The 12,703-nt window shown below is 50.3% G+C and overlaps 2 protein-coding genes across 2 annotated transcripts in view; both read right to left on the bottom strand.

Moving 5' to 3' along the window:
- Positions 1-158: 158 nt before the first annotated feature.
- TAF9B (TATA-box binding protein associated factor 9b) lies at positions 159-4,370 on the bottom strand. The gene is made up of 7 exons (XM_059482985.1): positions 4,302-4,370; positions 4,134-4,215; positions 3,426-3,562; positions 2,491-2,625; positions 1,755-1,836; positions 909-1,022; positions 159-487 (listed from the first exon to the last, which is right to left on the bottom strand). Exons 1-7 carry the CDS (start codon positions 4,350-4,352, stop codon positions 327-329), a joined length of 762 nt encoding a protein of 253 aa, XP_059338968.1. The 5' UTR covers positions 4,353-4,370; the 3' UTR covers positions 159-326.
- Positions 4,371-7,466: 3,096 nt separating this feature from the next.
- Positions 7,467-12,703, bottom strand: part of LOC132079943 (fibronectin type-III domain-containing protein 3a-like) — a 39,581-nt gene continuing 34,344 nt past the window's right edge. The window contains 4 exon segments of the mRNA XM_059482849.1: positions 7,467-9,963; positions 10,565-10,686; positions 11,350-11,516; positions 12,032-12,244. Coding sequence (XP_059338832.1) covers positions 9,646-9,963; positions 10,565-10,686; positions 11,350-11,516; positions 12,032-12,244 — 820 coding nt within the window. The 3' untranslated portion in view covers positions 7,467-9,645.

Below are 12,703 nucleotides of genomic sequence, written 5' to 3'. Positions count from 1 at the left end.
ATGTGTATATATATATATAAACAATATATATATGTGTGTATATAGAAAGTAATATAAAAGTACATTAAAAATATGGAAAATATATATAAATATATATATAAAAGCCCCTGCTCCCTCCCCTAGGTGTGCACAAGACACCAAGACCAGGTTACAAACACTCTGTACTTTATTTCCACACTCCCAAGGCCCAAACGGGGCCTTCCTGCCCATTCCCACCCCCTGGAGTCTGTGTAAATCCCATGGAAGGGCTCCCTGAATCCCCCAGGAAAAGCTCCATGAATCCCACAGGAAAGGCTCCCTGAATCCCAGGGAAGGGCTGAGGGCCCTCACAAGGCGTCGTAGTCGTCGTCCTCCTCGTGTTTCCTCTTGAGCGGGTTGGGGTCGGCGGCGCCGGGTGGGACCATGTTGGTGGTGATCAGGATGTTCTTGGGGCCAATCAGGGAGGGGTTGATCAGGACGTTCTGCACTGTGGGTGTGGTGGGAGTGGCTGTGGGAATCATGGAAAGGGGTCACTGAAAGCTTGGAGCAATCCCTGAGTTATTCCAGGCTCATCCCAAGAGGGAGGATGGGGAAATGTTGGAGGGAGGGGTGAGGACACGAGGGGGAGAGGGAAACAGGAGCCAGGGAGGGAGGAGCTGCCCAGGATGGGGATGTTCTGGCTGCCACTGCTGTGCTGGGAATGGGAATTAACACTGGAAGTTCCTGCAATGAGGGACAGGGGGAGAAATTCCCACATCAACTTGGCCAGAGCAGCCATGGCTGCCCCATCCCTGGAAGTGTTCCAGGCCAGCATGGAAGCTCTCTCTGAACACGGCAGGGGGTGGGATGGATGAGCTTCTCCCTGGCAGCCCAAGCAGGCTGTGGCTGTGTGGTTACCCCTGTTCCAGCCCCAGGAACCCCAGCAGTACCTGATTTCCCAGCAGGCTGTGAGGACGGGATCTGGACCGTGAAGCGCTGCCCCGCCAGCGACACCGGCGCGCCCACCTTGGCTGACACCGACACGGTCTGGGCTGAGGGGGTGCCTGGGTTCCACACAAACCACCAAAATAAATCAAAATAAATCCAGAAACACTCCTACAACTCCCTCCCAAATGGAATAATTATTAATATTATTAATAGTAACTATATTATTATTTATTATTACCATCATATTATTATTAATGTTGTTATTATTACATTGCTAACATATTATTAATTGTTATTATTGTATTAATTATTATGTTAATGATATTATTATTAACAATATTAATAATTATTAGACACAGTGGGAATGCACAGGAACACAAACACACCAGATTTAAGGAACAGATTTCCATTTCCATCAGAGCTGCACATTTGTTCATTTTCCTGCATTTATCCCAGCCCTACAGAATTCCAGACTATAAACACACTAATTTTTAGGGCATAGCTGTAAATTTTAAGATCCTTTTAAAAATGGATATTTCCCCACTGCTATTTAATTCAGCATCATACTGACACTGAGGAAACTAAGCCTAAATTTTAGTGAAGTTCTTGAATAATCTGTTAAATAAAGACTTTATCACAAATACAGAACACCTGTAATGCATTTACACTTAAATATTATTGTAATAATAAAGATCAATTTATGAAATTAACTTTCTGATGCTGTCAAACAATATAAGGTCAGGCAATCCCTGACATTCCCTCAGAGGCTGGAAAGTGTTTTAAATTATTCCTCTTTATTTTTCCTAACTAAAAGGAAGGTGGGAATCCCCTGTGGAGCTGTTCCCTACCCAGAGTGGGAGTGCTGGGCCTGCTGCTCACGGCGCCCACGCTCAGGCGAGGGACTGTGATCCTGCCTGCTGTGGAGGAGACCTGTAGGGAGAGAGCCAGGGAATCAGGGAATGGCCTGGAATAAACAGGAAAGTCCCCCCAGAGTGAGGCATTCAGGGCTTCCCAGCAAAGGAAATATTTTCCCTCTAAAGCAGAAACAACTGAGGTGGATGTCAAAAATACTCTTTAATATCTACACCAAAGCCTGACTTGTGCCTCTGACAACCTGACATTAAACCTGACAGTTTATCCTGGACATGAGGAGGAATTTCTTCAGGGAAAGGGTGGGCAGGCACTGGAAGGGGCTGCCCAGGGAGGTGTTGGGAGTCCCCATCCCTGTAGGTGCCCAGGGAATGACTGGATGTGGCACTCAGTGCTCTGGTGGGGACTGGGCACAGGTTGGATTTGATGATCCTGGAGAGCCTTTCCAGCCTCAGTGATTCTGGGATTTTGCAGTATTTCTTTAACACTACCATACTCCCAAACTTTAAATTTTCCCACATTTTAAAATTTCCCACATTTCAAAACTTCCATTTAAAATCAACCAACAACAAATTGCAAACCCAGCCTGGAGACCTCCAAGCTGGCGTGCACAGGCCAATATTCACCCCCACCTTTCACAGCTGTGGAAAACTGCAATTTAACACCACTCCCACCCCCCCAGGGGTGCATCCCCAGTCCCTGAGCCATCCTCACCTTCTTCTGCAGGGATTTCAGGCGGTAGTTGGGGGCAGTCAGGCAGTACCTGTCGGGCGGCAGCCGCGGGCCCGAGTACGGCTTGATCAGCGGCAGCGGCGTCTGGTTCTTCTGGCGGGCAATGTCCAGCAGGAACTGCAGAGACACGGCCACAGCCCCGGGTCTGGGCACACCCCTGTGTCCTGGTGACACCCCTGTGTCCCACTGACACCCCTGTGTCTGGGCACATCCCAGTATCCTGGTGACAACCCCGTGTCCCTTCCTCATCCCCATGTCCCAGTGATATCCCAGTGTCCCAGTCACATCCCTGTGTCCAGTCACATCCCCATGTCCTGGTGACATCCCTATGTCCCAATGACATTCCAGTGTCCCCCTGACATCCCTGTGTCCCAGCGATATCCTTGTGTCTCAGTTACATCCCTCTGTCTCGTGAGATCCCTGTGTCCCTGCCTCATCCCTGTGTCCTGGTGATATCCCCATGTCCAGGCCACATCCCCGTGTCCTGGACACAGTCCAGTGTCCCAGTGATATCCCAGTGTCCCAGCCACATCCCTGGCCTCATCCCTGTGTCTGGTTATATCCCTATGTCCCAGTGACACCTCTATGTCTTGGCCTCATCCCTGTTTCCTAGCCACATCCCCATGTCCTGGCCTCATCTCCGTGTCCCAGCCACATCCCTGTGTCCTGGACACATCCCTGTGTCCCAGTGACCTCCCTATGTACCGGCCTCATCCCTGTGTCCTGTGCCAGCCTCGTGTCCCAGTGACACCCGTGTCCCGCTGACATCCGCGTATCCCAATGACTTCCCTGTGTCCCGGCCACATCCTCGTGTCCTGCGCCAGCCCCGTGTCCTGCTGCCACCCCCAGCCCTGTGTCCTGTGCCATCCCCATGTCCCTGTGCCACCCGTGTGTCCCCGCCCATGGCAGCCGCTCACGTCGCGGGGCGGGGGCGATGTGAAGGACTGGTCGGTGCGGCACTGGATCGCCAGCCGCACGTCGTCCGCGTCCACGCTCGACTTCTTGGCGTGGCTCGAGTAGATCTTGGCGTCCTCCAGGATGGTGGTGACGTATCCTGGGGGAAACGGGCTCTGAGATTCATGAAACACTCCCCAGCCCCACCCTGCTCTGTCCTGGCTGGCACTGGAACCTCTGCGGGTACTGCTCAGAGCGCCCGGGGCAGCACTGACGGGATAACGGGATAAAGGGAAGGAATTCTTCTCTGCCAGGCCCTGGCACAGGGGCCCAGAGCAGCTGTGACTGCCCCGGCATCCCTGGAAGTGTCGAAGGCTAGGCTGGACACGGCTTGGAGCACCCTGGGATAGAGGAGGGTGCCCCTGCCCAAACCATGCTGGGTTTGTGATTCTGTGATTAAAGAGTCACAGAATTACAGCTGGAAAAGATCTCCGGGTCTGACAGGGGAGCCCCCGCGGAAACACGGACTCACAGAGCACTCCCTGCCCCACACAGCGCTTCCCTGCTCCAGACAACCCTTCCTTGCCCCACAAAACACTTCCCTGCCCCACACAGCGCTTCCCTGCCCCACACACCGCTTCCCTGCCCCACACACCGCTTCCCTGCCCCACACACCGCTTCCCTGCCCTACCCGCGGCTTCCCCGCGCACTTCCCGCCCGGCCCCGCTTACTGTAGGCGAACTCCAGCATCTGGTTGATGACGCGCGGCTCGTACTCGGTGATGCCCATGTCCTTGAGGATCTGCGCCATCACCTGCGGGGCGGACACAGGCACCGCTCAGCCCCCCGAGCCCGCGGTGCCCCCTGGTCCCGTCGGGATCCCCCCGCGCCCCGCGGTACCTGCGCGTCTTTAGGGGCGCTCTTGGGAGACGCCATCTTGGCCGCCTCCATCGTTTCCGGTCATGTGACACAAAGGGCGCGGCCACGGCAATCCAGAGGGCGGCGTTGCTATGGAGACGCGGCCTAGCGAGGTTGCTATGGAGACGCGGCCTAGCGGGGTTGCTATGGAGACGCGGCCTAGCGGGGTTGCCGTGGAAATGCGGCCTTGCAGGTCAGAAATTCACTTTTCTATAAATATTCATGAGGACAAACATGCACAGACCAAATCTGCTGGATTCAAGTGACTGTTTTCCCACTTCCCCTGCTGCAGACAGACCAGTGCCTCCCATTTGCCCTGTGGTGATGCAGGAGGGGGTGTTTTGTTATTTCATTAATAGCTCTGAAGTCACTTTTTAAAATGCCAGCAATCCCAGGATTAACTAAAAATGACAGTGTGTTCCTGCTGTTCGGAAAATAACAGGTTCCACTTTGGAAGCAAATTTAAAAGCTTTTTAAAGCTGGTTTTCTTAGCAGCTGACTGGACTTGGAAACCACTTAGAGCACATTCCATATGAGCTTTGTCAAAGTTTCTCACTTTCTGAGGCAAAACAGAACCAAAAATAAAGTTTTGTTGTGATTTTGTTGGGCAGGCAATCACCAGTGTTACAGAAGCAGTTGCAATGTGTTGTAAGCCGGGATGGTTGGACTGCAGCCAGGTCTGGAGGAAGAGGATGGGCTGGGGACTCCCATCCCAGCTCCTCAGAGACAGGGACAAACCAAGAGGACAAACCAGGAGCTGCTCCCTCTGATCTGCCCTGTGCTCTGGTGCTCCCCATGCACACCCAGGCAGGCTTTCAGCACCTGGATCAGAGACACATCCCAGCCCTGCCCGGGGTTTGGGACCAGCCTGGGGGAGCAGGAGCAGCCCCACAGCTCCAGCAGCCCTGGAGGAGCTGGAAAACTCTCACCCAGCACGAGGGGCAAGCACGGGATGCCTGTGCCAGAATCCTGTGCTGAGGCAGCTCCCAGGCCAAGTCATTTGACTTCCATGAGTCAGAGTGTGTTACACAAAAACATCCTGGGAGGGGGGAGGGAGGAGGAATTCCAGACACTGACCTTCGACAACAAACTAAATCCACTTTTCTTTCCTCATTTTAGGAAAGAGGGGGGGAGAGCAGCTCTTCCACAGGCTGGGATCAGGCTGGAGCTCAGCACATAGAGCTGGGCTGCCACACATTCCTGAGGCAGGAAAGAAAATGATGGTTTGCACTTCTGTGGGGCTTGGGATTTATCTTTAAACCCAGCGCAGGACTCTTCTGCTCCCTCTGTGCCACCTCCTCCCCTCACCACAGGTGACTTTCCACACTGGGAAGCACAACCAGGAGCTCCTTGCAGGATTTCTGCGAGGAAAGCAGCAGGAGAAAGCAGGGAGAGGCAGTTCCCCCAGGGCAGCCACCTGTCCCCAGGCCACAAACACCTTTCTGGCCATGGGTGCTTCTCCCCATGGACGCCCCTGTGGGGCACAGCCATGCTGGGAATCATGGGGCTGGAAAAGCCCTCCATGACCATCAAGTCCAAGGTGTGCCTGGTCCTCACCTTGTCACCAGCCCAGAGCACTGAGTGCCACCTCCAGGGATGGGGACTCCACCACCTCCTGGGGCAGTTCTGATGTTTAACAACCTTTTCCATGAAGAAATTCCTGCTGCTGTCCAACCTGACCCTCCCCTGGCACAGCTTGAGGCCATTTCCTCTCATGGCTGTCCCCTCCTGTCAGGGAGCTGTGCCGAGCCACAAGGTCCCTCCTGAGCCTCCTTTTCTGCAGGATAAACACACAATGACACATTCCATGGGCACCACACGCTGGCCCAATGAAGAGCAGCCACCCTTCCCCTCTGCTCAGGCTCTGGGGCTGTTTTCAGGGCTGGAAAACAGGAAATGGGGTCACGGTGTGTCCTGGCCCGGCGCCGACGCCTCTTCTGCCACGGGTCATTCATCCTGGGCAGCTGCAGCCAGCTGGGATCATCTGCTGAGAAACCAGAGCACAGCCTGGGCACCTGGCTCTGCTCAGGGGGCAGGAGTTACATCCCATACATGTGAAATCCCTGGAAGTGTTCAAGGCCAGGGTGGATAGGGCTTGGAGCAACCTGGGATAGGGGAAGGTGTCCCTGTCTGGCTTGGAGGGGAACAAGATGAACTTTAAGGTCCCTCCCAACCCATCCCACTCCATCACTCTATGGAATTTCACTGGGAATTTCTTCCCAGACAGGATTTGTTGAGGTGTTCAGTGTGCAGCCATACAGGGCCCAGGCACAAGGACAGCTTTTCTTGTTGGGAGGTGTCCAAATCTGCAAGAACAACCCCAGCCAGAGCTTCTGCCTCTTGGAAAGGGCAGCAGGAATCTCCCTAACGTCAGATCTGGGATTTGCTGGACAATGCAGTGCCTGTGCTCAGCTCTGACCTTTCCAGCACTAATCCCACACTATTTGGCTCCACAAAACTGGCATTTGAGCAGTGCTTGGGAGCAGAAAAGCTGCAAAGAGCCAAGCTCCAAGGAGGAAGAGGTTTGTTTTGTAGCTGATGCCTCTCTCATTTCTGATAGAGCCCCATTCCTGGGTTCTGGAGGAATTCTGAAGACTGTGAGGACACATCCTGCTGCTGGGTGTCCCTGCTCCCTCTGGCCCTGTGCTTCCAGTTCCCCAGAGCCTTTTCCTGGGATTCCCTCACGCTGGCCCCCACTCCCCTTGCCTCCTCCACATTTTCCAGCTCCTCACCCCTTATAGTTCCTCAAGTGGAAAGTTTACCCAGGCTGAGTGTCCAGCTGTCTCTTTGGGAATGATGCTCAAATAAAGCCTTTCCCGTCTTATCTTCATTGGATCATTAAGGCACTGTCAGACAAAATTCCACAATCAGCAGCAAATGCTGGAGAAGAGCTCAAGGGGGAAAAGCCCTGAGTCAACACAAAATGATGGAAAATTGGCAATCAGCCCTAAACAATTCAATTTCCAGTATCACAGAACTGTTCTACCTCACCTGGGAACTGCAGGTCCTTCCTGCAGTGCGAGGAGGAATGGAAGTCCAAGGGTCCAAAGTTAATTCAGCTCTTAATGACACTGAGCATGTTCCCTTCCCTTAAATTACACATGACACAAGTGACACTAAATCCCATAAAACCACAGGAGCTCGGAGTCAAATTTGAATACATTTGTATTATTTATTGGCTGTATTAAATATATTATCTATTTGATAGTTACAATTTAGTAATACAATGCATGGCAGCTTTAACATACGTTTGAGATACCTCAAAAATGACAATACAAGAAAACCAAAGATACCTAAAATACATTAATGCCACGAGGGTACATCCTTCTGGAATGGACAACAGCTGATGGAAAATCCCTATTGCAGTAGAAATCCCAGATATTTTCTGGAAACACGAGCATTTTGTGGCAATCACAAAAGGATTCGATTTCATTTTTTAGCAGTGGTGACTTGTTAGTATTTACTCTGCAATCCTAATTTCAGGAATATTATTGCCAAATAAACCTCTACAAGTTGGTTCTAAGGAGTTAAAAAAGAACCCTTTGGCAACGGAGATTTGCTGCAGGCAGTTTATCTGCTAAAGGGAGACTATGAGGAAAACAGACAGATTGTAAACTCTTCTGCAAACTAGAGACTAATATCTGTATAAAACTCTGACACTGGAGGGAGAGATTTCTATGATATAATAAATGATTAACTTAAAGTTCTGCTACAAGTAGAACAATACATTCAAACATACATTTTTTTTTCTTTCCAGGACTTTTAATCAAAATAAATAGAGTACAAAAATGAATAGTACGTTTTGAAAAGATTAATTTCAGATTGCACCATCGATCTACTGTGAAGAGGATTAAGTGATACTAGGTCATAATTTAGGTTTTCCACATCTGAAATACAACACAATGCCTCAAACTCTAACACAACGTTATTCCTCAACTGCTGTAGGAGAAAGACCCTTAAAAGTGATAATTAATTACTGGAAACACATCGCCTGTAGCTCTGTCACATCCACCCTCCCACCCACAAGTGCATCGTTCTGATGGCTCAAGTGGAGCCACAGACTTTGCAAAATACCCTAAAATCTACCATTCTGTGGCATGTTCCAAATGCTGTTGGCAAGACCCATCCTGAAACATTGGAAATTTGTGAGTTCCAGCTTTCAAAAGCTTTGATCTAACGGAGCCAGGGGCTGCCAGGCTCCTCCTCAGGGATTCACAAGCAGATGGAACACAACAGTCAAATGTAGTGCACAGTGTCCACAAAAATATCCCCCAGCCGACCAGGACGAGTTTCAGACAAGTTCATAGCAGGCTGAACATTCCCAACAGGAAAACCATGGAATGTGAAGCTGCTACCACTGGGATAGCAAGTTTAAAACATTGTATAAACGTTATCTAAAAAGAGTTCTCTCACGTACAATTTGCTCATTGGGGTTAAGTTAGAAGGGCACCCAAAGCAGGCTGAACTTTTTATTTTTTAGGTTAATAATAGTACAAAAACATTTGCTCAGTTTGAGCCAAATAGTGTAACATTTATCATAAATGCACTCTTTCTCCTTAAAGACAACTCCTGTGCTGTTCTGAGCACGCTGCACAGGGAATTACTTTTCTCTCAGGCACTGAGAGTGAAATGTGGATTGGGCCAAAGCTGCTCAGGACAGCAGGAACATTCCGGGCAGAGCCTTTCCTGGGCATCCTGGCCAAGCGCCACGTCCTGCTGGCATTGGTTTGGATTAAAACCCTAAAAAACCCTGGCACTCTCTACTCCAACACTTGAAATGATTATTACTGAATCCCAAGTATTAAAATAACTGTAAAGTAGTAATATCACTAAGTCAATATTCTGCTTTCCTTCTACAGTCTAGTAAATGTGGTATGCTCTAGTAGGCTCTGCAGTTCTGCTCTAAGCTCAAAGCACTTGTGCTGCTGGATTTCATGGATATCAAACTACAGCGAAACTCGATGGAACAGCCATCGCCTCCCGCTGCTCTGGTGCTGCTGGCAGAGGACTGTCCTAGCAATGCCTTTCCTCTCCAACTGGCTGGGATGGGGAGACAGGAGGAGCGTGCACACACCCCTCCAGTGTGCACCGTAAGGCAGCTGATTGCTGTTCTCCAACAGCTCACCCTGATTGCAGAGGCCCCGGGATCACCCTTTCTACAGGAAATCTGTGTCCAGCATTTGGAAAGGATCTGCCGAGCCAGCCTCCAGCCAGCAGCAGGAGCGGGAACGCACGGAGCGAGGGGTTCCCGGCTAGGATCTCACTGAACTACCCATAAATACCCCAGAGAGCTCTGTACAGACAGCTGAGCGGGGCCAGCTCTGCCCTACTTGATCACAAAGTACTGGATGACCACGGCGAAGAGGATGGCGACCACGGCGAAGCCGCAGAGCAGCGCGATGGCGATGGCGCGCTCCTCGCGCAGCCGCTTCCCGCTCTGCGCCAGCTCCGTGCCCGCGGGGGCGGCAGCAGGGCCCGGCTCCCGGCGCTGGCAGCTGAACGCGGTGCTGGGGCTGTAGGGCCCGCAGAGCTCCGGGCAGCCCGGCACGTCGTGGCACTGGCGGCCGGCGCAGACGCGCGCGCGGTACTCACAGTTCGTCTGCGCGGCCGGCAGCCGGAAGCACGGCTCGGGGCCCTTGTACACCTGGCAGGAGACAGAGCTGCTTCAGTGGGGAGCAGAGCACTCAGCACCAGCACCTGGAACTGCCTGTGCTGCTCCAGGGGTGTGGGTGCTGCTGGGCACAGCCTGGAGTTGTTCTCCTCTCCCCAGCTTTGTAAAATCCTCTCCTGACAATTCACAATTCACTGAAGTTTCCTGCCACACCCCCACACTGAGGCCTCACCTGGGCTGGGAGGCTCAGAAAGGAGAAGAAAAATCATCCTGCATTTTCTTCCCTAAAGCTCCTCCAGCAAAGTGGACTCTCTGATTAAGAGAGGCAGTGGTACAACAGACCATCAGGATTAATAATCAAGAGCCAAAGGAACTGTTGGGAGAACAGGATAAACCAGTGCTCACCCACTTCACACTTACTGAAAAGTCTCCCTGTCATGTCCCCTGACAGAATTTCAACCTTCAAATCATGGAATCACAGCATGGTTTCGGTTGGAACAGACCTTAAAGACCATCTCATTCCACCCTCTGCCATAGGCAGGGATACCTTCCACAAGAAATTTGCACGCTTTTCTTTGGTAATGATTTTTCCCAGGAAAAACCCCTCACATTCCTGAAGCTGTATAAAAGGTACCTGATCAAACTCTCTGCCAGCAGCAAGCTGAAGGATGTAAACAATGGAATCTCCTTTCATCGGCGGTAGAGGCTCCCATGTGATTTCAAAAGTGTTTTCTTCCAGCTGAATCACTTTGGGTGCTGGAAAATAGAGTGATTTGTTGGTGTTTTAGAAGAAGAACAATGGTCTCTACAAATTTACAGCTGTCATGCTTACAGGCAACTCACTGCAATAACTTAAAGTGATTAAGATTTGTTTGATTCTTTCTTTTTCTTCTATTTGATGACACGAGCTCAAAAATGATCATCACTATGTGCAGGTTATACTTGTTGGTCTTTTTGAGCTGCCAGGGTGAGCCCATGTTTATAAAGAGAAACTTTCAAGTCACTACAGAACTCAGCATTTCTGTCCATGTGCAAAGCTGAAATTATGTTCTAACCATGGGCCAATCAATTTTGCTTCAGGCACTCAGCACTCTGACCTTCACAGTTGACTTTAATGGTGACCTTTAATGTCCATGTTAAAAAGTGCAGATCAGAGGAATTAACTGTGCCCTCATGTGCCTACACACTGCTGTAACTTTGATGGATAACCCTGCAAAATGCCTTTCCAGCTGAGCAAAGGTAGGAATGCTCAGTTCAGGGGTGGAAGGTGATGACAACAGAAGAGCCCTTTTCACACCCAAAGCCCCTCAGAGTGAGTTTGTGTCTCTGTCCCTGCAAAGGCTGGCTGAGGGCCAGCTTGTAGGATCCAACCCTGCCCACCAGTGGCTTGCAGCAGTTGCCAGGGCAGTGCCAGCTCACCTTTGAGAGGTGCAGGTGGAGACTTGGTGGTGGTGAAAGCACAGACCTCCGAGAAGGCTCCTTCCCCAGCGTCGTTGTAGGCCTGGATGCGGAAATGGTACGTGGTGGATTCACTGAGCCTCTGCACCTTGTAGGTGTGACAGGGACCATTGTAGACTGTCACAAACCTGGGGGACACACAACACACACAGTTACCCAGCAATCATGAATATTTAGAGCAGTATCAGACCAGAAACACTCAGATTTAAGGACAAAGAAGTGATGCTGCATTCCGGGTGTCCCAGCTTTCTTCCCACTGAGGCTGCAGAGCCCAACTCCTCTGAATCAAGAGAACAACCCTTGAATATCCTAAATAAATTGAAATTTCCAGTTAAAGAACAGCTGGTCAACTCCTGTTTCTTATATGCAAGCCCAACTTTGTTCTTCAATGTCCAAAAATAACCCTGCCAGCACAGGATGGTGGTAAGGTATTTATTCTTTAGATAGTATTTACTGTTTACAGGCAGCAGAAGTGCAAGTTGTTGACATAATTTCTGGTTGAAAGATGGGATGCAAAACTGCAAAAGGGCAAATTCTGGAATGCCCAAATGACTCAGTGGTGCAAACAGAAGAGAGAATAACATAAAATACCTTAAAAACTTGACATGAAGTGGTAAAACCACAAGATCCTTAATGGTCTCACCTGCCAAACCTGTCCTCCATCTGCAGGTTGAACTGAGTAGGGTTGGGAATTAAAGCTCTGCTGGGCCCTTCTCCCCATTTCAGTTTAAGGCTCTGGTAGCTGAAGACAACACATTCCAGGTGGGGAGGGTCAGGAGGTAGTGGTTTGGTTTTGGCTTTCATGGAATGACTGAAAGGACCAACTCCCAAGCTGTTGATGGCCTGTACCCTGATCCTGGGATGGGAGAGAGCAGCCACATGGTCACAAAAAGTGCTGGGTAACAAAGCAAGAGTTAAAAGGTGTACAGAGGGTAACACCAAACAGTAAAGCGATTAAGATGCACTTAGAAATTAAATCTGAACTCAGCTTCAACCAAGACTGAGGTCACAGGATCCTCTGCTCTGCTCTTACCTCTCCATCCATCTTCTCCTCACCACACACCCAAGCATCCCAATGAAAAATTCTAAACCCAAAAACCTTAAAGTCTTGGCTTTGAGACAGAATGTGAACCTTAACACCAACCACAACCTCACTCCTGCCAGTCATGGTTGGACTCCGGATATGACAATTTTAGTTTTTTTGGAGCTGCAGGATGAAATAGGCAAATAGTCTGTAAGCTGCAGGAAATATTGCTCTAAAAATTTAAAACACTACCCTCTCAAAGGACTTTTAATCCTACAAATGTGATTTCAG

This window comes from Ammospiza nelsoni, chromosome 15 (genome assembly GCF_027579445.1).
Source record: "Ammospiza nelsoni isolate bAmmNel1 chromosome 15, bAmmNel1.pri, whole genome shotgun sequence".
Taxonomy (NCBI): Eukaryota; Metazoa; Chordata; class Aves; order Passeriformes; family Passerellidae; genus Ammospiza; species Ammospiza nelsoni.
This window is presented reverse-complemented; position numbering and strand designations above follow the sequence as displayed.